This window comes from Falco peregrinus, chromosome 11, assembly GCF_023634155.1.
Source record: "Falco peregrinus isolate bFalPer1 chromosome 11, bFalPer1.pri, whole genome shotgun sequence".
Lineage (NCBI taxonomy): Eukaryota > Metazoa > Chordata > Aves > Falconiformes > Falconidae > Falco > Falco peregrinus.
Window position 1 is genome coordinate 15,999,391 of NC_073731.1, and position 24,940 is coordinate 16,024,330.

The following is a 24,940-nucleotide window of genomic DNA, read 5'->3' on the forward strand; positions in this document are numbered from 1 at the left end:
CAGCGGCAGTGGCGCCGCAGCACCCGGGCGGACAGGCCGCCTCACCGGAGATACCAGCAACACCCCACCACCCCCAGCACAGCACAGCCCAGCGCCCCGCCGGCCGTTAACGGCCCCCGCACCGCGCCCCGCCCCCGCACTAGCCCCGCCCCGCCCCTCACGGGCCCCGCCCCTCACGGGCTCCGCCGCAGCGCGCCCTGCCGGGCGGGGAGGCAGCGGCCCCGCCCCGCCCCCGCGCCCCGGAAGCGCTTCTGCCTGGCGCCCCGCAAGTGGCGGCGGCGGCGGGGGCTGGTGGGGCGGCTCCGCGGGGACCGGCATTATGTTTCTAACGGTGGCGGCTTGTGAGTGGTGCAGGGAGCGGGTCCTGGCGGGGGGCGGCGGGGAGGGCCTCGGGGGTGGGCGGGGCATCCAGGCGGCGGCGGCGGCGGCGCGACCTGCCCTTCACCCCACCCCACCTCAGGCCGCCGCGGGGCCTGCGCCTCCCGGCAGGCAGCGCGCCCGCCCGCACTACAGCTCCCGGCGTGCCCCGCGCCTCCGGCGGGGCGCTGCCAGCTGCGCGGTGCCGCGGTGGGGCTGGGCCTGCGGCTGGGGAGCGGCGCCGCGGGCCCTGGCCCGGCGCTGGGCAGCTCCGTGGGGAAACGGGCGGGGGCGGGGGGACGTGCCCGTGGCCGCGGCTGGGCGTGCGGGGCGGCGTGAGGGCGGGTGGCCGGAGGCCCAGGACGGCCTGAACGAGCCTGGCCGGGACAAAGTGTAGATGAGCATCTTTTTATAGTTGCGTGGGCTTTTTTTTTGTTTGTTTGTTTTATTTGCATTTTTGTCGTAGATTTATGGTTACTTTAAATTCACCGAGCTGACATTAAAAAAAAAGTGCATCTCTGCCTGTTTCGTGCGGCGCGGTGGGTTGGGTCGGGGCCTCAGGCCGTGCCTGCGCTGGGCACTGCGGCAGGGACCGGGCAGGGACCGCTGGGACCGGGCAGGGGTGGGCGGGAGCAGGGAGCGGGGAGTGCAACTGCAGTGCCCGGCGGCGGTGCTGTTCGTACCTGCCTTAACTGTGTGTTCGTCTGCTGAATTCATGGTCAGCACCGAAGCTTTATATTGGAAACATCTGCAGGCTGCAACAAGCACAGCCTGTTGTGCAAGGTGCTGTGTTTGCACAGATGCTTATGGTGGAAGAGCGAGCAGGCAGCTTGGGAGTACATAGATGGAAGGATGAGTGGCATTTTTGTGTGACAGTAAATCTATTTGCACAATCTGTCTGGGGCTATTGCAAAGGCAGACAGTGGAAAACTCTTAAGCTTTATGTCTTGTGTATAAAGGAAACAAGATAAAATGATAACTGTTTCTTCTTTTTCTCTCTTCTTCATGCTTACAAAAACCCAAACAAACCACCCAGTGGCCAAAAGCAAATCTAAGTAAGTGTTTTCCTCACTAGTTTTTAATTTCTGCTACCTTGTATCTTTAAGTGACTTTACAAAATACTAAGTTTCTCTAGAATTTCTTAATATACTGAAAGAATTGCAGTCCTTGAATCTATCTGTATCCTGTCTGCCCTTCACACGTGTCTTTTCACAGGTGAGTACAGAATGGTGGGAAACCCCTGCTAGGTTCTAAAATTGCAGCAAAGGCAGGTTTTGTCCTATAGGCTGTCATGTCGAGCTGAGATGTAATATACAAAGTGTGCTGTGCAGGGGAAGCACGCCTCTGTGATTTATGATTAGAGAGGCTATAGACTATCCACGTCATTTTCCTCTTGTTTACCTTTCATACTGTTTAGCTGCGGAGAGCAAGCTGAGGTACAGCGTGGATCTTTTTGTTGTTTGTGGGCTTTACTTAGGGCCGTGACACCTGCGCGTTTGTGTAGGCTGGGTGCAGAACATTCCCAGTTTTGGCATGTTTGTGTGTTTATACATGAGGAGTGGACAGGGTGCAGTCAGTGCTCTGGGCATCTTGGTTTGCTCTGTAGTTCGGCTCAGGAGAGATGTTAGTGGGCTCTGGAAGAAAATTAGTCACAGTCCTTTGACTTGTAAAAAATGCTGATGTGTTTTAAGGGTTGAAAAGGGAAGGAATACATACTTTCATCACACCAGTAGTCTTACAGTGTGGATGCAAGGAGACAAGACCGCATGGAGAGAATGACTTGCATCCAAAATGCTATTCATAAGAGAACTAGCTAGACAAATCTAAGGGGCTAAACTGATACATTTATGTGAAGACATTCCTGTCTTCTGATTCTCAGAAGCTGCATTCTGTGCAAGTGTGTTCTGTTTGGTGCCACACAGCCTCAGGAGCTATGGCCTTTGGTACGTTTTCTGATTTTATTTTTTTTTTTTTTTTTAAGAATCTGCCCCCAACAAAGCCAGTACCAACCACTTGCTGGTTTCGAAGAGACTCTTCTGTTAGAGGATTTCTGTGCAATTGTCAAGGTCTTAAATTAAGAAAGCACTTCCCAAGTATGCGCCTGACAGGGAAGAGAGCAGTTTGCCATCTCAGCATTCTACTGTTATCTGTTTGCAGAAACAAACACAGCAAAGCAGGATGTTTCTGTGAGGTGAAAAAGTAGCTTTTAAAAATGGTGTTACTAATGTTAATGTAGTGATTTCGCTCCCGCCCACTCTTTTGTGTTGCTGGGTTTTTGGTTTTTTTTCTTTTTCCTGACATTCCTTTCTCTGTTCTTTGTATAGTCCCATATATACTTCAGGAGTATGTATCTCCTTATATTATTTATCCTTCTGCACTCCCCTTGGGTTTTCTTCCTGTGGCCCAATAGCTTTCCACTTTTTTTTTCTGCCTCGGCTCCTAGTTATTTCTTCATCAGGCAGCAAGTTTTTTGAACAAGGTGTACTGTTCAGAAGGGGCTTGGCCTCAGATATGTGGTGCAGAATTTCAGGGCCTGGTCATGCTGATACCACCAATTCCCTCAGAAAGGGGAAACTGCACAGAGTCTTTGAGGAAGTGGGTGAGGTATAGGGGAAGGAGTCTGTGTGGTTGCTGATGCTACACATCACACCTGCAGCAGTGTACAGGAGAGGACAAAAGTTGGGGATAATCCCTAGACTGTGCTTGGGCAGTTGGCTTGCAGGAATCCAGTGGTTTTAGGTTTATTTTGAACTCAACAGTAAATAAGGTTGTGAAGCTGACAAGGGAGAGCTCAAGGAAGTGCAGCGGTCAGAGCTGCACAAGCGAGGAAGAATGGGTGTCTCTTTAAGGTTAGTTTTGATAGACCATTTTGTATTAGCAGGAAAATCCAGGAAAATTACTTTTTTGTGCAGATACATATCCATCTTTTTATTGCAATGGAAGAGAAAGATGCAGTTTAGAGACTGGTTAAAGGGTTTGATCTTTCTTTTGATATTTCTGAAGATTCCCTGTGTCTGGGAGATTGCGCAGATCTCTGTGTGCTTGAGGGTGGGGACGTGGTGGCGGCTTTCTTGGTCACCTGGCTTGCCCTGCTCCCAGGGACACCGCAGCTGCTGCCAGCCAGCCCGCTCCACAAACAGAGAATCCCCCTGTGGGGCAGGGGCTTCCTGTGGCTGGGTTAACATCAAGCCCTGTATCTAGTGGGATGGATGGTGCCAAGGGGTCCTGCTTCTCCTTTTGCACGCCTCTTGTTCCATCCTATTAGCTCGGGTTCCTCTCTGCATGTGGAAGTGATAGTCTGCGATACACTGTTATCTACAGCCTGAACATCTTTAACTACCATCATCCTTCCTCTCTTGCCATTATCTCTTAAGCTATAGTGACTCAATTGTATGCTGATTTTTCTTCTTTTTTTTTCTCCTCCTTTCTTTCCTGTTTTTCTTCCTCCCCTCTCGGTTTTCTGCTCAGGAGTTACTTACTTAAACTTGATGCTGGATCTTGTGGTTTATAGTGAGCTGTCTGTGTTATAATTTTAGCGTGTAGTATTGATGCTGCCATCCAGAGCATCCATGAATTTGAAATGAATTATCTTGTGTGATTGTGTTGAATTGTTTATGCTATGACCGTGTCCTGGCAGATGTGGTGGCCATTGCTGTGTGCCTGTGCACTGGCACAGAGACGTTCCTTGTGCCTTTAGGTATGTCCTGGTGAGGATGAAAAGTGCGGCTGAGACAGGCTTCTGTTTCAACATCAGGAGACTCCGACTGCAGGAAAAACTGGTCTTGCTGAGATACGATCCCATCGGTAAGAGCTTGGGGAAGAAGTCAGCCTGCTTTCTATATGCTTCCCTGACTGTGTGGGGCAAAAGATATGAATAAAACAGGATTTTTCCTATCTAAGCAGAATATGTCATAACATGTTTCATACTCAGATCATTGCACAGTTGCTGTTCTTCATGACATTCCAGTGGGAAGTAAACAAACGTTACCCTCATTTTACAGACTGTGGCAGTGTAACAAAGTAATGACTTGCCCAACACATCAGAGTCTCTGATGACAGCCACGCCACATGTCAGTGGCAAAGCAGAGTGACACAGGAGTTCTTTCATTCTGTTTCTTTGTGTGGTTTGCTAGACTGTGCTACCTCCAACAAGCAGCCACGAAATATGCATCAATAGAAATGTTCTGTTAAGCTGCCATGGGTGATCTAGACAATAAAATTTAACCATCACTTACAAAATGGACTTTTAAAGAAATAAATACAAGTTCTTTCTCCTCCACAAATGATATTGCTCTCCAGATGACAGTTTGTGGGTTCTTTTATGTTCCTGTGGTCCTCGCAATTTTTTTCAGTTTAAGAATCTTATTTTCTGGGGGGTTATAGCACTTGCCAAGCTGCCTTTTCGTCACCCAGCTTTTTGAAAGGTGGCTAAGAGCTCAAGTTTCTGGGGGAAGAAACAGTCTGCATTTAAGATTAAAAAGCTTGATTTAACGTTAAGAAGCTTAATTTGGGGAAACTTAGAATTTAAACCAGACCGTGCTAGAAGTAGCATGGCAGAGCTAATAAGCAAAAAAGGCTTATTTTTATAAATATATATACATACATATATATTTATTAAAAATATTTTTATATTTATTCTATAGAATAAAGAAATGTATTAAGCAGCTCTAAGTAGATAACATACTGCATGGCCAGTAGTTATGTGGCTCAAGCTTATTTCTTCTTACAATCTTATGTTCTTGTTAGATAACTAACCTTTTCATACTCACGTCTAACAGTACAGGGGCTTTATGGCACGTGAGAGAAGCCACCAGAGCAGCAGTATGCTCTCATCAAAGCACTCATGCTGACAGAGGTTGTGGCTCTCCTTCTGAATTCCATACAGAAGGGGAATTGGAGGTCACTGGGATTATTTTCTTGAATAAGAAAAGTTTAAATTACTGCATTGAAACATTGTGCGAAGAGATTCTTCAGAAGCTTTGCAACTCCTAAGAATTGTGAAGAGAGTGGAGAGCTCAGGCTAAGTAGCACTTCTGTTGCAGAACACGTAGTAGGTTGTTGAAGTACGAAATTGGAAGTAATTAAGAAAAAAAGCTCTGATCTTTGTAGCCTGTCGTAGAACACAAGTGAGAAATTGATGTGAGAAAGTGCTGCATGTGTGAAGGGAAGTAAATTTGAGTCTAGATACCAGCTCACATCAGGAATATGTTAGGAAGCATTTTCACTTGGCATGCATTTTCACCTTATGTTTTGTACTTCTCAAAAACCTGGGACCTCCACAGAATGAAGTAGTGGCAGTAGTGCCCAAGTTTCACTACCTCCTAACTGCAGCAACAGAATGTGTTACTAAGTTGCAGTATTTCTTAAAGCGAAACTTTTATGTGGAAGAAGAGATTTTGTTACTGTGTGGATTGCTCTTGGGCAGCTTTCAAAGGAATTCATATAACGAAGTTCAAGTGGAACGGTGGTGCTTTTCAAATGGCATTGTGAAGCTTTGCTTGGATGTATTTGTTAATTTTTATTTTTTTAGTAATGTATTGACTATGCTTAACCTGTAGCTGAACTGACTTTGCTAACATCTGCATCAGGCATTGGAGACACGGCCCGTTTGTGCCTCCTTGAGATCCACAGGACACTTGGTTTACTTTTCAGTTGGTCTGCAAGACCGACCAGATCCAGCTCATCATCTGCAGTTTTGTTCAGGCTCTGAAGCTGAAGAGTAGTAGAAAGCAGTAAGAACGTGGTTTTGTCCCTACGTCAAGCAGCTGTGGCTCAATAGTCACACAGAGCAGTGGCTGAATGTTTGCAGTCACTCAAATCCTGATACTTATTTTTGCAGAGGTAAAATGGACCTCTTGGGAACTAAAAATTACATGTGGTAAAGTGAAAGCACTACTAAACTCCTTCAAGAGTTGGTTAACAGCAGCGCTGTGCCAGTCAGTTCTCCACACTCATGTAAGCAGCGATGGCAGCCAGGAGAAAGGGATGTAGGCTTTTTGAATTGAATTTTAACACTTCAGACTACTTAACAGATTCTTTTTTTTCCCCTATAGCAAAACAACGTGTCCTCTTCACAGAGAAGAGAAAAATCCGCTCTATCTGAACAATGACTGGACTTAGTTTGTGCATGAGGAGGGAATGGTGGGGGGGGACGACGGGGTGAACGCTGATTCAGAAATCGGCAACATGGGCTGAAAAGAGAGGAAATGAACTGGGATCACCGTCTCCTGTGATTTGAAGGCCATTGTGAATAAAACAATGTAGAGAGAGAAAATTCTTAATGTCTGGACATAGATCATCACAGTAACATTTATTTATCTTTTGAGTTATTTTTACAGTGCTCAATTAAAAAAAAATTAAATAGCAAATCCCATTGTCTGTGTTTTCCATTGTGAAAGAGGCTGTAATCTTCAAAGGAGCTATTGTTTTATAAAGCAATAAAAATTAACATTTTCCACAGCAGGAATTCAATGGCAAGATTGCAAGTTTTTCTAACCTACCAGCCACAGATTCAACAGTAGTGACCACGAGTCAGTGTAATTTCTTGGAGGGGTAGTGCTGTACCAGCTCCCTCCTAGGAACGGAAGAAGCAGTGGGAACCTGGTGAAATAAGATGGGCTTTTGGGTAAGCTCTGCTTCATGTGATGGCATTGCACATCAGAAGGTCTGATAAAATCAAGTAATAATATTACCAGGAGCCCGATACCCTCCAGATGTTTTGCTGTAAACTTCATGTAGTTCAGCACAGTGCGCCATGTGGGCCGCCGCAAGCCCAGTGGTTGTGTGTGGGGCCAGAGAGACCTGCTGTGCTGTGTTAGAAAGGCACCCCCAGCTCCCCCCTCTTAGTGTTGTAGAACAGAAACTAACAGGATTCCTCAAATTAGAAATAAAAGACTTTCCTGGTCTTTCCAGTCAGCGGAGGGGAACCTCTGCGGTCAGGAGAATAATGCTGTCTGGGATAAGATAAAATCAGTACCTAGAGCTAGACAATGTCAATTAGAAAAGGTCCTGAGGCAAGTCCTTCCTGTAAGGATATGAAGATTGTGTCCCCCATGCCTGGACGCTCACTGATGCGACGCAGTTAGACTTCCTGATCATTTCCTCCATGGGTAAGTTGGGATAGTAAGCCAGGTAGAAGGCTAGTGCTCCCACAAAACTGTCTCCAGCTCCCTAGAATAAAATAACAAACAAGCTTCAGCGTGCTTGCACAGGGAAACAATTCGGATGCATTTACTGGAAAGAAAAGTTACAGCACTGATTGCAGGAGTCAGGGAATTGCTCAGGGGTTGGATGTAAATCATTTTTCTATGCCTAGGGAAGTCTGCCGTGTTAAACCAATGGCATGATGCTGTCTCTGCCAGCAGCAGCTGAATCAAGGTACACACTGTAATATGGCTTAAAACGTAAAGAAGTGCGCTGCCGTTCAGCAACATGCTGCCACAAGCGCTGCTTTTGAAACTTCCTGTTGGAGTGTCCGATTTTGATTTCTCAACCTAAATGTTTCATTAAAGCTATTTTTCTCTCATTTAACTTCTGTTTTTCATAAGGGGTGGTGGTAGAAGGGACAGAGAAAAGGGGAAAAAACCCATGTGGCTTGTGGTGCCTGTAAATTCCTAGTTGCAGACCGATACATTTTGATGCCTGCAGAACTTGGCTGTTGTGCATTAAGAAGGTCCCACTGATGAAGGTCTGCGCTGCGTCTGGCACGTAAACCACTCTCATTCCCACGGCACGCTTTGCCACCTGCGCTGAGTTTGACCATGAGAGCAGAGGACAGTGACATCTGGCAGCCATGGCCCTCCTGAGCCACCCGTCCCCGGGCCGTGCCTCCCAGGGGAGCTTCAGATGCTCTGCCTGCCCGCGCCAGCCCTCGGCCCACGGGGCGCACACCTTCGCCCTGGCCGTTCCCCGCCGCTCTGACCCTCTAGCCCAGTTCTGCCACCACTAGTCCTGCTCTGACCAGCAGGGAATGACAGCTGTTTGCCTCCGGAGTTTTTTTGAACAATAACTGTTGTTGTGTGATGTTCAGTGCTCTGTAGCGTCCCCAACAACTGGCAAAATAATTTTTAACTTGGTTTGCTCATTTCAGTCCACAGCGCCCCTTCCCCCTCCTCCCTGCAAACTGGTGTGACCGATAGCAATTCTTGTTGGTACCATAAAACTGGTTCCAAGGTCCCCTTTTTTCAATCATACTTTTATACCAGCATTACACTGGACACACTGGTAGGATCTTGCATCGTTCAAGAACCAGCATACAGACCATCTCCCCCGAGGGGTTTTGCCTCTGTAATTGTAAGAAATAGGCCCCAAGAGTCATGGGACAAGAGCAAAGGGCCTGGAAAAAGTTCAGATAGCTGAGCAAAATTTCTAACTGGAAGTTAAGCCTAGGAAGTAATTTTCCAATTTTGACTTCTAGTGGTTCTCAGTGTTAAACTCCTACTTACCCTAAAATCAGCGGCATATAGTATCATTCCAGCAAAAAAATACCACTTCCACGGAAATCTGTTCCTAACATTACAAGCAGCTGACAGGGCAGAGCAGTGTGACAATTGCAAGGGGACCCTAAAGGGGGTGAGCACAGGATATGGGCGTCCACGGCACCCACGCTGTGCTGTGCCTCCTCTCTCCTTGCCCAGCCCTTCCACAGCAGCTGTTTGCATTGGTGTTCCCAGTCAGGGAACTCCCTGCTTAACTCTTGCTCTGCCTGAAGTTTGGACACCGTCTCCACTGCCTTGCAGCGGGGTGCGATGGAGTGTCGCCTGGCAAATTACAAGTTAATTACAAGCAGCGTTGTACCCTGGCATGCAGCTGTAGCAGCACCTGTTTCAACAGTTCTGTATTCCTGAACATACGAGGGGCGGGTGAAGGTTCTTATCAATTTCTGTTGGGCCATTGTCTCTCTTCTGGTTTCCAGAGCGCTCCCACAATGGCAGGTGGAGCAGGAGCAGGTGACTTCTAGTTAAGTATTGCCAGTGTCTTTTGTCTGATGCATAATACAAAAATCTGGCCCATCTCAGAGTTTATAATCTAATCGGCGCATGATTAATTATTAAAGCTATTTTGGCGCTGCTGTTACAGACAGAATTTCAGCATGCAGATCTGTTATGCTGCAGCTCTAGCAGGAAGAATTGTCATTTTTACATCAAATATTTTTCATACAGTGATCACTGGGTAATGGAAGCGGACAACTATTTTAATGAAGAGTACTCAGAATATCTGGTGTCAAATAGCATAAACTATTACTTGGCAGCAGCACAGAGCAGAACACTGTCTTTTTGATAATCTATTTTATTAACGGAGGTGTCTAAATACTGCCCCAAATAATTGCTGCACCGTTTGCTATTGGAGCAAAAAAAGACTAACCGCACGTCACCCAGGTGTGGATGATGGCGAGATGGAATGTAAGTTCTCTCTGCAACATCACTGTGCCTCTCCTCTTGTGGGTGATGCTCTAAGGCTGTGAGATGGCTGGAGGTCTCCCTTTTGGCAAGGCTGAACAATGTTAAATGACTACAAAGGTGGAAAAGGGGGTGAACAGCTTATTTCTATGCAGAAGGGAAAACAGCCCCCTTGTATTTTTTTTTTTCAAGAGAAAAGATTATGGGATGATTGGAGAATATACTGGATTTGAAGCCAGTAAATTTTGCTGAAATCCCTACTTCCCGTACATTGACTTAAGCAGTCAGTGTCTCTAAAGCTCAGCTACTACAGACCCCAAGGGTTATCATAAATTCAGTTGTTGGTAAGTAAATACTTTGTGTGTGGGGTGTTTCCAATACAGGAGCTACCACACTGAGAACAGCGGCGTGCGTCAGGCTGATTATGTAGATACCCTGTTCAACCCTGCTTCTGGTCTGCGCAGACATGACTGGTCAAACGTGCCTTAAAGAGCAATAGCAGAACTGAGTCAGCCGCAAGGTTAACTGCAATAAGAGCTTACAGAAATAGACCTTCCCTCTTTGGTATTGTGGATTAAACTACATTGGGTTTGGTGGATTCAGAAAAGGTCAGCACAGAGCAGAAGAAGGAACAGCCTCAGAGTAAAATTAAGATTATCCAAATCCTGGATTAGCAAATACTAGCTTCATATTTAGCTGCTCCTGTTTCAAAACCTGCTATAAGAAAAAAAACAACCAAAAACCTACTTTGCAAAAATAATGAATTTTGAAAATGACCAGTAAGGTGCATTTATTCTGCCCACTGACAAAATATAAACACAGAATTTGTATTATTTTACATCTTCAGCATTTGTCTTCTAGGAATCCTAATACATTGCAGACTTTGAGATAATCCTCATATCCTTGAGGGCCTGGAGACACTTGATTCCACAATTACAAAAATGTAACTTGTTTAACTTTTCTCTAAACCAGGAGATGCTAGTTTTTATGAAATAAAAAAGAATTAGATCAAAAAATTTGTCTGATACAGTGTGGCTTGTTCTAAAATACAATGTTACAGTTTTGACTCAACTTTATGGTTTTGAAGCAGTTTTGAAAACCTATTTATATTCTGTGCCACTAGTCTGGAAGGTCCTTGTTTTCCTGTGTGTCTGGAAAAGGGCATTTTTGTTTGTTACAATCCAGCACTGATTGAGATTCTGTGCCTCTAGAGAAGAGAAAACCCACGAAAACACTTCTATTTATACCTTGGCTTTTGTTAGTCCTGATTTGTCAGAAGCTGGTTCACAACTTTAGTATAACTATTTTTATACGACGATGCCCTGAGAAGCTTTTTAAGGAAAGTGCTTTGTAAGTGGAAACTATATTGTTCAACAGTCTTTCCAGCAAGTAAAGCATTTTTCAGTCAATCATGCGCAGAATAATAGGATGTATTTCACTTATACAGTAAGATGACTCGCTCACCAAAAAGATGTGGAGGCCAAAAGGCCAAAAGCTACAGTTCACAGTGTTGCAGCAGTCACACTGCCTTGTTCCAGGGCAGCCTCTTGCTCAGCCTTTGCCCCCTCAGCCTGTCCTCTGGGTCAAGAGCGGTGGCAAACACCTAAGAACTGGAGGAGGCCCTGGCTTCTGAAGCCTGATGTTATGGGACCTCAGAAAACCTTCCAGAGGTGATATTTCAAGAAGTCACAGTCCATCTGCACTCTGCGTATTACATGGATTCATTCCATTAAATACATTGTAAGAGTACGTTACTAAGTCCTGAAAGGAATGATGTGTTGTATAGCACTATAAGAGAAACAGTAAGCATGCCTGTAATGATAAATTATTTGTTCAGTGAATAAATCAAAACATCAGTCCAAAAGCTGTCAAAAACTGCATTGTAACGTAGAATCAACAATACTGCTTGCAATGATGCTTATAGTCTCCTAGAAGCATTCACAGCAGTGCACAAATGAACAAAACCCAAGGATCAAGCTGATTTGGTGCAGTCTAAATGCACGGCAATGCAGAGATGCCCAAGTCTGTCGATGGAATAGGGCCTCGGAGAATTCCTCTTGTATTTATAGCACCATAACCGTGTGATACTGGATTATGCTAAGGATGTTATTGCTTTGTGTCACATCTGCTCAACACTCCTTGCTGTACCCCTGCCTACTCTGTACCCGAACTGCAAATTAGCTCTAAGTAACACAAAAATATCTGTCAGCGAAGACGCTCGCTATCCATTCCTCGTGAGTGGGGAAAGCCTATGTCTCCCTACAAGAATCCCTGGGCTGTGCTTTGATGAAAGGTTACTAGTGGAACTGGAAAAACATTTCCAGCCTTTGGGATCTATTCAGACACTCTTGTGCCAAGACGGTCTGTGTCTTAGCTAAGAGATAATTTCAGCTGAAATGCTCAGAGAGTAAAATATCCCTTGGTACCTGTGTGTGGTGGGCTGACCCTGGCTGGGTGCCGGGTGCCCCCCGAAGCCGCTCTGTCGCTCCCCTCAGCTGCACGGGGCAGAGAAAATACAAGGAAAGGCCCGTGGGTCGGGATAAGGGCAGGGAGATCACTCAGTGATTTCTGTCATGAGCAAAATACTCAACTTGGAGAAATTAATTTAATTTATTGCCATTCAAATCAGGAAAAAAATACCTTCCCTCCACCCCCTCCCTTCTTCCTAGGCTTAACTTAATTCCCGATTTCTCTATGTCCTCCCCCTAAGTGGTGCAGGGGGACGGGGAACGGGGGTTGCGGTGAGTTCACCAGACAATGTATCTGCCACTCCTTCCTCCTCACACTCCTCCCTGGCTCCAGCGTGGGCCCTGCCACAGGAGACAGCTCTCCATGAGCTTCTCCAACACGAGTCCTTCCCGTGGGCTGCAGTTCTTCACAAACCGCTCCAGCGTGGGTCCCTCCCACGAGTGCCGTCCCTCGGGCCCAGCCGGCCCCAGCCCGGGTCCCCGCGGGGGCACAGGCCCTGCCGGGAGCTGCTCCATGGGCTGCCCAGGGGTCACCGCCTCCCTCGGGCACCCCCTGCCCGGGGGCTGCAGGGCTGGGGCTCTCACACACGCTCACCCCTCTCTCTGGCTCCAGGTGGTTGTGCAGGTGTGAAGCTGTGCCCTGGCTGAATCAGTTATACAGCTTTTTTTTTGTCTTTACTTTTATGATTTCCTTCTCCCTGAAAGAGCCCACGTTTATTCTCTATGTGATGGAGAATGGTTTATTTCTGGAAATGTTACTGGCTGCTTTTTTGACTTTTGCATTTATTTGCCTCTCCAATAGTTTTGGGCTTTTATTATTTTTGGAGGGGGGTCAGTATTTTTTTTCTCCCCCATTTTTCCGTAATGTTTCACTGGAGATATTTCGGCAGTTTTAATTATGTCAGTTTTTAAATTAAACTGACTCCACTTTCTTGAAACTCTCCTGAAATTCAACTAATTTGGCTATCTTCAAACTATTTCCTCAGCTCCAGGTCTAACAGGGGTGACTGCTCCCATGGTGTCTGGGGTTGCTGCTCCCCTGCAGAAGGATGGCCACCTTTGTAGGGCACCCTTACAGGCTGGGGCTCTGCACAGCTGTGCTTACAGGAGCAGACCTTTGATCACAAACCTCTAAACCCTGAAATATTTGAAAATTACCAAGAGATTTTCCACTAGCACAGTTATGCCTATATTTATGCATGGAATTTTGAGCCAGAACAAAATGCTAAAACATCCTTAACGTGGAACTACCAAATTTTGCAATAAAAATCAAATGAACTTGAAACAAATAGCAGGGCTCACCTTTTTAGGTCTAAGTTAGGCTTCTGGTGCAGACCAGAGAGTACTGCAAAGCTACTCGGGTTGAAGATAAAGAAGTACTAGAAGCATACTGTGCCCCAGAACTTTAGGGTCTGGATCCACAAGTGAGTTACTGTGCTTAATCTGTGCTCTGGTACACGCGTGTTTCTGCAGTCTTGTCACAAAGACAAGCTAGAACATGTTACCCCAAGCCAAAGGAAAATAGATAGAGAGAATCCATGGTAGCGGTGCTCCTCTGTTCCTTTCCTCTTCCCCTCTGCCTCCCTCAAAGACAGACCAACGCCGCCTGACATGGTCTGCACAGCCCGACCCACGGGTACTGCTGGGGAACCGTCATGCTGCTGACCCACCATACGCTCCTTCTCCCCAGCCACGTGCAGAAGGGCTGTGTTCAGCCACTGTTCTACAACGGCGGGAGGTGTAAGCTAACACATTTTCATTTGCATTCCCTGTAGGCTGGCAGTGCACGCTTAATTCCAGTGATTCAGACTGCAGTTTCATAATAGGCTTAAGCCAATCCACGGTTATGTTACTGCTGAAAGGCTCAGTCCCCACTCATGTCTTCATCCTTGTCTCATGTTCCCACGCCCTCCCCTACATCAGATCTAGCATTCGTGTGGCCCAGCAGCGAGGCAGATCAGTTCTCTGATCTGTCTGAAGACTAAGCCGGCCAACACTGACCAAGAAACATTAGTTTCCACTCAGATCAGCAAGCTGCTGTATTACCACATGACAGCTAGTCCAATGCAAAGGAGAAAGAGGTTAGAAACACTCCTTTCAGCAGCAGCAGGATCTTGGATCAGCTTAAGCCAACTGTGAAACCTCACCCTCGGTCAACACCAGGCAATTCATTAACTCAGTTTCGAATCCAAGTCCTAATACTCTGGCTCCTCTTCGACACAGGGAAAGCTGCCCGTTCCACTCTTTCCCCTGTACCCTGTGGGCTCCCACCAGAGGAATGAGGGAACGATCATGCTTCCTTTCTGTATCTTTTCCAGACTGTTCTGGGAAGCCGTGGGAAGGAGCAATCCCTGACTTTCTTGCATTTATGTTGCATCGTACTTACACAGCCATGCATGGGGAACATTTCTTGCTCGCTTACTCAAGCTGAACAAGGGCATCATGTCATCTGGTCCTTCACATGTCTTGAGAACTTAGAGGTAACTAAACTACACCCACTTTAGACTTTCAGTTGGGAAACATCAAACCCAAAGCACACCGCACAATGCTTCACATCAGCTGTCAGGAATTTTTACCCACTTCCTGACAGATTTCCTGATGGTTCCTTAACAGTGATTAATCAGCCTGACCGTTAACCCCCTGCATTCCTGAGAGATAAATCTTGATACAAGGCCTCCTGCATGCATTTTATTTCCTTTCTGAAACATCCTACTACATTAAGTTATTCCCTGTTTCTAAAAAGATCAGCAACAAGCATTACAGATGCATGAATTCCTCTGAAAAGTTATCTGGTTTGTGGTGAATGTTGGAAACAAAACATACAACATTCACAACTCTGCAATTTTTAATTTGTATGTCATCTAAAAAGCACAGCTGAAAGTATCTAGAGATCTGGCAGTATCACACAGTCCCGCTTTACATTTCAAAGCCCCTATACAGCATCTGTTTTGAAGGCAGGTAATAGTGCTCTCATTTCACATGACAGGAAACAAACCCAACTTAAGATCAAGGATGTTAAGAACACCCACTTCGAGACATCTGTGGGCTGAATCCAGAGCTCCTGATCTTGCATGGACTTTCACATGAATCACGAGCTACCCGTCGTTTGAAAATGAGGCACAGCTGTGGAACCCCAAAACCGAGGTATCCAAAATTAGTAAGCTGACCTCTGTGAGTTGCCCACAGCTCTGCTGGACTCTCAGTCGGGATCAGAACAAAGGAGCTTCTCTGTTGCTGTTTACAAGAAAAATACTGCAATGTATATGGGAGGTGATGGCTTTCTCTTAGTGCACATGGATGAAATCTGGGAGGGAGCACCGGAGAGCTTTGCTCTGCCAGGCAATAATATTCCAGTATGCCACGCAGCATCGGGGAAGAAAGTTATTCTGTGTTACAGACTAACCCCAGAAAGCCAACAAAGTACTCACCCACAGGGAGCACTCTGAATCATCAGACCAATTCAGTGTGATGATGCTCATATAAACTCCTTTCAACTCCAGATAGCATTAATGAGAAGTGATGAATTTATTTCTTTCTTACACAATGGTGTAAGAGCAATGAACCAGGAACTCCACATGCTGTTCTGAAAACAACAGATCCATGTTGCTGAACCTGTGAGATTCCCATCAACCAAACAATTCACCACTACTCTGATTCCTACGCTACCAGAGTGAGATATTTTGGCAAGGCATTATTCCAATTTAGGACACGCTTCTGAGTAAATTTTCAGTTTAAGCTTCATTTAGCTTTTGCCATGGTACTTGTTTCTTCCCTGGTTTCACACTTGAACTATGATCTCTGACCTCCTTTCATTTGATCTGAAAATTCATACCTCACAGAGAAACTCAAAACCAGCAGAGGAAACCCTCCACGCTTGTTTTTCTGCTGGAGTGCATATAAAAAACTTCAGACATACGACACACAATACTAGAAAACTCTCATTACACTTCAGCTGAATACAAAACTCTCTCCAGTGGCACTCTTGCAAAGAACAGCATATATACCAAGATGTGTCAACAACAGGGAAGCACACAAACACTGCCACTAACAGAAATAAGACGGACTTTCACTTGAACAGGCTGCAGGAGCTGTAGCTACCTTTCCCGGCATGGAAACAGAGTCGTGGTTGAAGTTCAGCACTAAATATAGCAGCTCCTCAGAAGGTTGATTTGTACTTCTCAGACTGGTTTATCAAGCCTGAACAACATGCAGCTACTCTCCTACTCTAATCAAAAGCTTCACTTATCTCACTTCCTTGAGAAGTACTTCACTCCCTTCATTATTCACGTCACACTCATGTCAACTTGTAATTTCTTCCTAACAAAGCTCACGCTTCTGTGTTAATTCACAAATTTCATTTAATGAACAAATGGAACTAGAAATTGCCCAGAATACATCGTGTTATCCTGGCAGTACGCTGCAAATACTGGCAGTGGGTTTCCTTTCCAAACAATGAGTTCCCCAACCAGGAGAGAACTGGCCAAATAGCCACTGACTCTGTCACTTGGTATCATGTCAGGGGCTGATGTGGCTTCAGGACCCCATAATCTAACAGCCAAGTCAGAAGGGGGAAATCTCCTTGCTGGGCAATTTCACTAGCCACATGTGTTTTCTTTTCCTCTCAGACTGAAAATGCCAAACGACTCTTAGTGATCCCATCTAATCTGACGAGATGCACTCAGAATGACACAACTGCCATCTCGCCTGGAATTGATCAAAAAAACATTCTTTTTTTGCACGAAAGCTCCATATGCTCGAGTGCCTCTTTCAAAACCACAGTATCTGGCCTTTGCTGGCTAGCCACTGCTCCTGCCTACCTCCGAACTACATATCCTGGAGGGAAAAAAAACCCCACCAAACTTCACGAGGTTTTTTTTTGTCTGAGCTCACTCTAGCACTGTCCTCTTGCCAGCTCCCTGCATTCCTTTTCCTACTGAGTTTGTCTAATCAAAAAATTAGACATCAAAACCGATGAATACTCAAGTTGTATCTCCTCTCTCTAAGTTCAGCCAGATGTGACCTACAAACCAGAACTGCTGCTCTGCTGTATTATGCTCTGCTACCCACCCATTCTGTTGTCCTTAACCTGTGGGGCAGGAAACAGGGCTCCCACACCTCACCCATGGTCTTCGGCTGCAGGCGAGCACCAAGGCACCGCTTCTGACAGAAAGGTGTTTGCGGGATTCTCTGTAAAATGGATCTTTCCAACAAACATACTGCCTATTTAATGACTTCAGTAGCAAATTGACAGACACCAGCAATGAGGCATGAACTTCCAGAGACTTTCCTTACCTTTTCCCTGTGTTTCTGTGCCTATTTGTGCTTTGAAATGAGCAAACCCAGGCCTCCTTACAGTCATTTGGGCAGCTGACAAACACTGCTGCCAGAATTTGGGAATCTGCTTTTCTACAGCTGAGTTGTTCTAGAATAGCTGGGTTTATACCTGTAAGTCTATCTCTACACACAAATACACAAAACAAAACCCTAAGGGACAAAATCATTACACTCAACTGGAAACTGGCTATTAAAGACATCCCTATACATAACTGCCATCAATCACCAAAAATTACTGGTTTAGCTTCCTTCCGTTTGTCTAGTTAAAGCTGCGAAATATATTCAGTCCATGGGACAGGCTACTAAAGATTAACTCCTTTATTCTTGATAAGAAATAAAACTTCTGGCATCTTCTGTGGTTAGAATTTGCAAAAGCAAGAAGCCTGATTTCCCCACTACTCTCATTTCTCTGTTTTTGTTCTTTTGAAAACCTAATTATGCAATATCAGTGATCCAACACAAACCTTTCTGGTTTCTGTAGCGACCAAATGACTTGGCAATGAAAAGTCTGTTAGGGGAAATCAGGTCTTAGTTCAATACCAACATTACTGCAATTGGCATTTCTGGGTAACTAAGTAGGCAAGGGGCTCCGGAGCCAGGCTTGCCTTCTCTCTCACCATACCCAGAACTGATGTGCACAAACTGAGAAGCATAGGTTATGTTCCACAGCAGCCAGGATGATACCTGGCTCTGCAGAGGCTAGCTTTAAAGCAGAAAAGGAGGCATATGACATTTGCAAGCTAACCATACATGCAAGAGGTAAAAAATGATGAGGAGTTTGGCCAAGAATATGCTGCACTATTACACAGCAGATCACATTTGCAACTTCCTACGGCTTAGGCCAGAAAAAGATACTTGGGAAGGTGACACTCTGGATGTGCCAGAAGTGCCAGCTTCCACTAGCTATTTTTAACTGCAGGAATTTAATTAGAAAGGATGGCTGCGCACAGTTAGTCTTCCTTCCTTTCCACCCTTGGTACAACTCAGATATCCCGGAGTGCTCTGCACCATTACAACTGACACTGTCTGCTGCGCACGCATTGGCAGCCCAATATCTGTTCCCAACACAGGGTGAGCTACATACCAGAACTGAACATCCTCTTGGAGCAGACCTTGTGCTGGCTTCACCATAAAGACAAGGGGAGGAGAGCAAACCAAGAAAAGGGATGCAGCACGTTCTGCCGCAATGATTTTGACTTGTGTTGCAAGCCAAAGAGAGGCAATAAAAGGTCATTTCTTACTCTGCTCCCAACCTGCAGAGATCATACCACTATTTCATTTTACCAAAGCATCCCAGAAGTGAGAGGGCACAAAGACAGCTTCAAGATATTTCTGAACTCAGCTTTCCTAGACCTCATCAGAATGTTATCTCAGACCTAGATATTGGATGCTGTATCCTTCATGTGTTCTGGCCCCCAAACAAAACATCTGCTGCCAGTGGTGCATAAATGCTGCCAGTGTCCCTACTTTTTCTGTCCAGACCAATAAAACGGGTTAACTTCCAAACTGGAATATTTCTCGGTATGACAGTAGTGGAGCCAAAGCACCTGCCCTCAAAGCGCATTTCCACAAACCTCTTACAGCCTCTTCAAGGAGTACCCAATGCAAAGCAGCTCTGCACTGCTACGTGCTTTCTCATTTACGTGGACAGCTACAATGATGTCCACTTCTGAAAATGAGACAGCTGATGTCCTGACAAAATTTTTCCTCCAGTCCTAACTCTCTTTGAGAGAAGTATAGAGAAGAAGTTACGGTTTTATCAAGGGAAGCAGGTTCACTTGCGACTGACAAGCAGGTCCCTGTGTGCTCTTGTTCCCCATCCACAAAACAGCAGTAAGAATAGTATTTTACCTTGTGTTGTGAGTACAGAAGTAGTGAGCAAAGTAAGGTGCTTAGCAGCTTCACGTAACATATACACGTATATGGAACAGAGCTGCAGGATGCAATGGGACAAAATGCTGTGACCTGATACCGATGGCGTGTAGCAAACCCAAACAATTCAACAATTTTTTGGTATCACTAAAGTAACTGAGACAGAAATTCAGTTTTACTGCGAAGTTTTTGTTGCCTGGCACTCTGCAATCTCAGAAGGGGCTTACAAAACTAAATACTGGGTTTAGTCTTCTTTTCATTCTACATCTTCATTAGGTACCCCCTTAAGTAATTTAATGCAATTTGTGGCAAATGCTAATACTGCCTTGGGCCCACTTCTCCCTGTCAGATGTATCTCTGTGAAATTATGCATTTCCATCTGGAAAGAAACTGTGCAGGACTGTAAGCTCTCCTCCACTTAAGAGTCAGGAATGGAGAGGGATTTAATTAGATGCTCCGTGGTTGAGAAAAGGACTAGAGCAAAGCCTGGGTGGTCTGTGGAATCTTCCACTGGAAAACAAGGCTGCAAATTGTTCTGTACAAGCCCGCTTCTGTTTGCTCATTTTGTTTACATTGTTCTTACAGATTAAAATAGACAGTTACTAGGCAGATAAATAGTGTTTCCTTCCATGACAATGTTGTCTAGAAGTTAAGAGAGGAGCATGGGACAATATAAGCCTGTGCTTCATTTTTGGCTATATCACCCCAACTCTCTGTGTAACTCAGAGCAGGACATTTTTAGCCAGTGCTTCAGAGCACCTAATCACTAACGTATTACATTCCTTTTTTCCTATCTGTAAAATGGGGATAATGTAGCTCTCAAAGGGGAAAGAGGGTGCATCCAGCTTGTTCCACCTTTTCTCAGTTGACTGCCAATGCAGAGGGACGCAACTCTCGTCACTGAATACCTGTATACCTTGAGGCCACTGACCAAGCCTTCAAAAACTGAAGTGTCTTTAGAAGGCTTGAATCAGAAGCAGAAACTTCTGATGAGCCAAGCAATTCCCATCTACACTTAACTGTGAGTCAACTCAAATGCAGTGATTTCAGTCATGTGCCCTTTCACAGTTCAGCTGAACTTTAGGACATAATAGATGCAGCTTTAAATAGATTTACAGTGCAGATTGCTGATTGGAGTGTCTGGCAGATTAACTTATTCCTCATGGTTTTTCTGTTCCAAAATTCAATGGATTCCATATTTGTAAAAGAGGGAATGCAGAAGGCTAAGTCAGAAAGTGGGCTATGACTGGAACTAAACTTATTTATTAACCTATTTTGGTTGCATGTTAAAGAAAGGAAGCTATTATGCTGTCATTTTGCGGGTTGCTAATGGGAGCTCTGGGCATAATTACTCTGTGTTGGTGTGTGAATAAACCCTACTGACAGATAAGCTGTTTGCCCGATAGTAACTTTTTCTCTTTCCTTGAAAAAGAAAGGGAAGATGAGAAAAAGGAAAAGGTAAAGGAAAAGAAAAAGGAAAAGAAAACAGAAGAAAATAATGAGGAAAAAGGAAAAGGAAGAAAAAGAAAAGGGAAAAGGAAAAGAAAAAGGAAAAGAAGACCTTGCCTTTCATGTCACTTTACTCCTTGCTATGTCCTTGGGTAGGAAAAGGTTAAACACTCAACAACATTTTTCTCTTCTTAGCAAGTTAGAGAACTGTACATCAGACACATTGTCTGCCAAATGCTTCATTTACTACCAGCTGCATTTTTACTTTGTTGAGAGATAGCTGAAATAAAATCACTGTTCTTTGTGCAAACGGCATGCTAAATAATGTACGGCTACAAGATTATTAAATAGCAAAGGCATTTGATAATATTAGAGTCAACCACAAGTCCCACTTCTGCTGATGCACAGAATTTTGAGTAATTAGTCATTGCACAGTGTTGTATTTAGACTCAGACGTTAGGCCACAAAGTCAGGAGACAAAGAATTGCTGTTATTAGGAGGACTGTTTTGGATTTATTTATATTCTAAGGCTTTATTTCAGTGTCCACCTCACTCCGCTGTCTCAGGCTTCCTCCAAACCAGAAGATACAGCTAAGTCAGAGAATTTTAGTGTAAACCATATTTTTACAGACAAGACCTCTCAACTTCAAGCAGAACTTCAATGAGTTTGCAAAGCCCCCAAAGCACAAATGGCCTGAGGTTATATGACAAGTCTGGGAAAAAGGCCTCCCAGGTTCTGTTCTGATCTCTAACAGACTTCTTATGGTTTATATGCAACACATTAATAGCAGCTCCAATTTATAGACAGATAAATTGGGATACAAAGAAGAAGAGTAACTCTCCCAAGGATTTATAGCAAGTCTTTTGCAGAGCCTTGGAAGTCTTACTCAGTCCTTTGTTCAAATCGCTAAACCACACCGCCTTCTTTAGACCACAATTACTGGACAGGCCTGAATACTGTGACATATTTAAAATTATATAGCTATACACTTATGTGAGGCTTTATTAAAATAAAGATTGTGTAACATCTTCATTCAGAGTTCAATACAAAGCTGCCCAGTGAGCACTCTACTGCTTAAAGACAGCCTTTTTAATTCTCTCTCACAGTAAAAGAGCCAGAACTAATATATTGTAATAAGAAATCAGAGGGAAACTTAATAGGATTTGAACACAAAACATCTGATGACAAATTCATATTGTAGCAACGAGCCTTCATTTGCAGAACTGACATGAAAAAATAACGGTAACATTTATGATTATGACAAATAGTCTGCATCATCTGTCTCTGAGAATATTGTACAGAGAAGGACTGTTTAGAATAAATCATACTCTTGTATCAAATTTCAGGCATAACTGAGTAGATTAAATTTTGAATTTCGTCATGTCTCATAAATGAGCTTCCTGTTCATAAGAATGGCACCTCAACCTGTGATCTCCTTAGCTTCCCTCAGCAGGCTGTGCACTCTCTGTATCCAAAAAGCACAGCCAGACAGGGAGAATGCTGGTAATGTAAGGAATTGTATGGGAAATTTAATGATTGTGCTTAGAAATATTGTGAAGTTAAACATTCTGGGTTCTCCATGAGATTTAGAAGGGAGACCATGGACTTACTGCTGTTTACTAGGGGCACCATTGTGAAAAGCGATTCCAAATTTTCATTTAAATATTGTGTGCCCAAGCGTCTCCATCTGCCTTTACAGAGAATATATCTGTGCCTAAGCCAGATATGCAGATGCCTGAGCTGATTGTGAGTGTGCTAATGCAGGACTTCTGTGCATGACAACACCGGCACGTGTAAACCTACAGGTCAAGTAGAAGCTGATGAAGAGGTCTTACTTAGGCAGAGCAATTGTACTACGGATTTAAAAGACCAGATTGGATGGAAATTAGAAAGTCACCCTAACTGACGTAAGCATGTATGGACATCATTCAGCATCCTGATCCAAACCGGGCCGTGCGGCAAACCAGAGGTTACAAAAGCTAACCCTAGACGTGCCCAAAGTGACGTCCCTGCTGCAACCTGGAACTGGGGTGAGGGCGGGGTGGGTAGCAGGGCTGCTCTGGCTTCCTTAGACAGCACCCCGTTTTCCACTAACGCCCCTGCATAGGAGAGATTCTGCCTGTGCCGACCCTCCCATTCGAAGCACGGACCCTTGACAGGACACCCCACCTTCAACTGCAAGGTGCAGCCACATAAAAGGCAAAGCCCCAAGCCCCAGGGTGCAGCCCCAGAGCCAGCAGACACGTTCCAGCCTGCCGTAGCCACTGACCACCAGACTGCCCAGCTCCAGAGGAGGCCTGGCATGGACAACTCTCTGAAGCCCAGACCCCAAGTAACCTGGAGCTCCAGGCAGCCGGCTGCCTCCGCAAAGCCCACCTGCACATGCCAAGCCCTGTGCCGGCCTCCAGCAGTACTTCAGGGGCTCGACTTGGTCCCCAGCTGCCACTTGAAGCGCTCGGCTCTGTACGATCCCATAGTGCTTTTTTGCAAAATGGAAGAGAACTAATCTCACTGCTGGCCAAATTCCAGCTTTGAGTAATTACATTCTTCTGACAAATTTTCCTTGGCAGTTTCAATGGAATATAATTAGTAAATGTAAACAGATGTAAATAGTGCTGTAAATTACACTTTACATGATTGTCAGAAGGAGAGGGGGAGAGTGAGGGTGAAGGGGCAAAAAGAGCAGAGCTTTGTTCCCCAGTACGGACAGTGCCGTGGCCTCCTCTGCCATCAGACTGCACATGTCTCTGCCAGGACGGTGTGTTCAGGGCTACTGCAGCAGCAGATGCCACGATCAAGGATCATCATGTGGTTCATCACACAGATCATCCACTTCACCTCAAGTGCAATTTTGACCTGACGGTGTTCGGTCATGTCCCACAGCTGTGTTCGCAAGTAGCTGCCGTGTTCCACCTCAGATGCGCTTCTGCTTCAGCGGCAAGCAAACTGCTTCACACACACACACACAACTGCAAAATGTGTGTATGTGATATCATTGTTTTCTGTGAAATGCTTATCAAATTTGTGAATGGTTTGCGAAACCTTCAGCTACCAACTGAAGAAGTGTCATATAAATGGAATTATATAATTATCCTTCACAGCTGTTTTAATGCAACTTCATATAATAGTTTCACCTAAAGCAGAAACAAGTTTCTTCCAAAACCAAAGTAAATGCATATACTTAACTTCACGTGGTCAAGTACATTCAAAAGCAACTATTTAAAATAATGAAAATTGGTTATAATTGGTTCTACCTTTGCTATATTAGCTATACATTAGTACTTTTCTATGTGTCAAATGTCTTTTACGTATGTCATCTTCTTCAACTACAAATTGATATGGCTAGTGTGCTTAATCAGATATTTCATTCTTTCATATGGAAAATCTGAGGGTAATTTTTCAATAATTCACTTATTTTTATTCAAAATCTGCATATAGAAAATAGCTAGCAGAAACTAGTAAAATGAAGGGAAAGTTTATTTTGTTAACAAAAGCTTGTGGCACTGTTTAGCTATAACAGGAGAAACAGATGTTTCAGCTTTACAATACCATGTCTTGCAAAACTTCCTTCTGAACGACTATTCGTGCTCTACATGTTTTGGACTGTGTATGGAGAGCTCTGCTAATAGTCATGGGAAGCACTGCATACATTAGTAAAGCCCACATTAAGATAATTAGTGCTAAAAAAAATAATCAACAAGCTTTTTTTTTTCCTTTATAGTACTGATTTAGTGTGGGTGAAAAATGCCAGATTTTCAATCTTGAAGATTCATGTTCCACCACAGAGCAGGAGATGAAGCCAACTTTTCCCAGTGTTCTGCCAATAAACTCTTATGTTTAACCATCTCAAGGGCTAGAAGGAAGAGTCTATCAACCCTTAGCTCTCTGATAAACCCTTGAACATGGAGAATGAGCACGCTACCAGGGACAGGGAATGCAAATTCTTACTACTCTTTGCGGCTGTACCTACTCAAGCATTTTCTCGTCAAAAATTTTCACAATTGCTGTGGACAACAGAAATGACCAGGAGGCAGTACTGAAGCCGCACTGCTGCAGGGAGG

The 24,940-nt window shown here is 44.7% G+C and overlaps 2 protein-coding genes across 6 annotated transcripts in view; one reads left to right on the plus strand and one right to left on the minus strand.

The window, feature by feature from the left end:
• Positions 1-204: 204 nt before the first annotated feature.
• MRPL33 (mitochondrial ribosomal protein L33) lies at positions 205-6,725 on the plus strand. 3 transcript variants are annotated; one of them, XM_055816671.1, is made up of 4 exons: positions 205-341; positions 1,394-1,412; positions 4,055-4,161; positions 6,411-6,725. In XM_055816671.1, the coding sequence occupies exons 1-4, from the start codon at positions 320-322 to the stop codon at positions 6,458-6,460; spliced, it is 198 nt and encodes a 65-aa protein (XP_055672646.1). In that variant the 5' UTR covers positions 205-319; the 3' UTR covers positions 6,461-6,725. The 3 variants fall into 3 exon arrangements, with proteins under 3 accessions (XP_055672646.1, XP_013155746.1, XP_055672647.1); XM_013300292.3 differs by lacking the exon at positions 205-341 and adding an exon at positions 694-771; XM_055816672.1 differs by lacking the exons at positions 205-341; positions 1,394-1,412 and adding an exon at positions 2,360-3,206.
• Positions 6,649-24,940, minus strand: part of RBKS (ribokinase) — a 69,783-nt gene continuing 51,491 nt past the window's right edge. For all 3 annotated transcript variants that reach the window (XM_055816667.1, XM_055816668.1, XM_055816670.1), the window contains one exon: positions 6,649-7,527. In XM_055816667.1, the coding sequence (XP_055672642.1) occupies positions 7,354-7,527 (174 nt within the window). In that variant the 3' untranslated portion in view covers positions 6,649-7,353. The remainder of the gene's footprint in view (positions 7,528-24,940) is intronic.

Bases quoted from the DNA above. Each gene is read 5' to 3' on its own strand.
- MRPL33 (XM_055816671.1), top strand. From the start codon at position 320: ATGTTTCTAACGGTGGCGGCTT. The intron at 4,162-6,410 runs GTAAGAGCTTGG...TTTCCCCTATAG, and splicing joins GCTGAGATACGATCCCATCG to CAAAACAACGTGTCCTCTTC.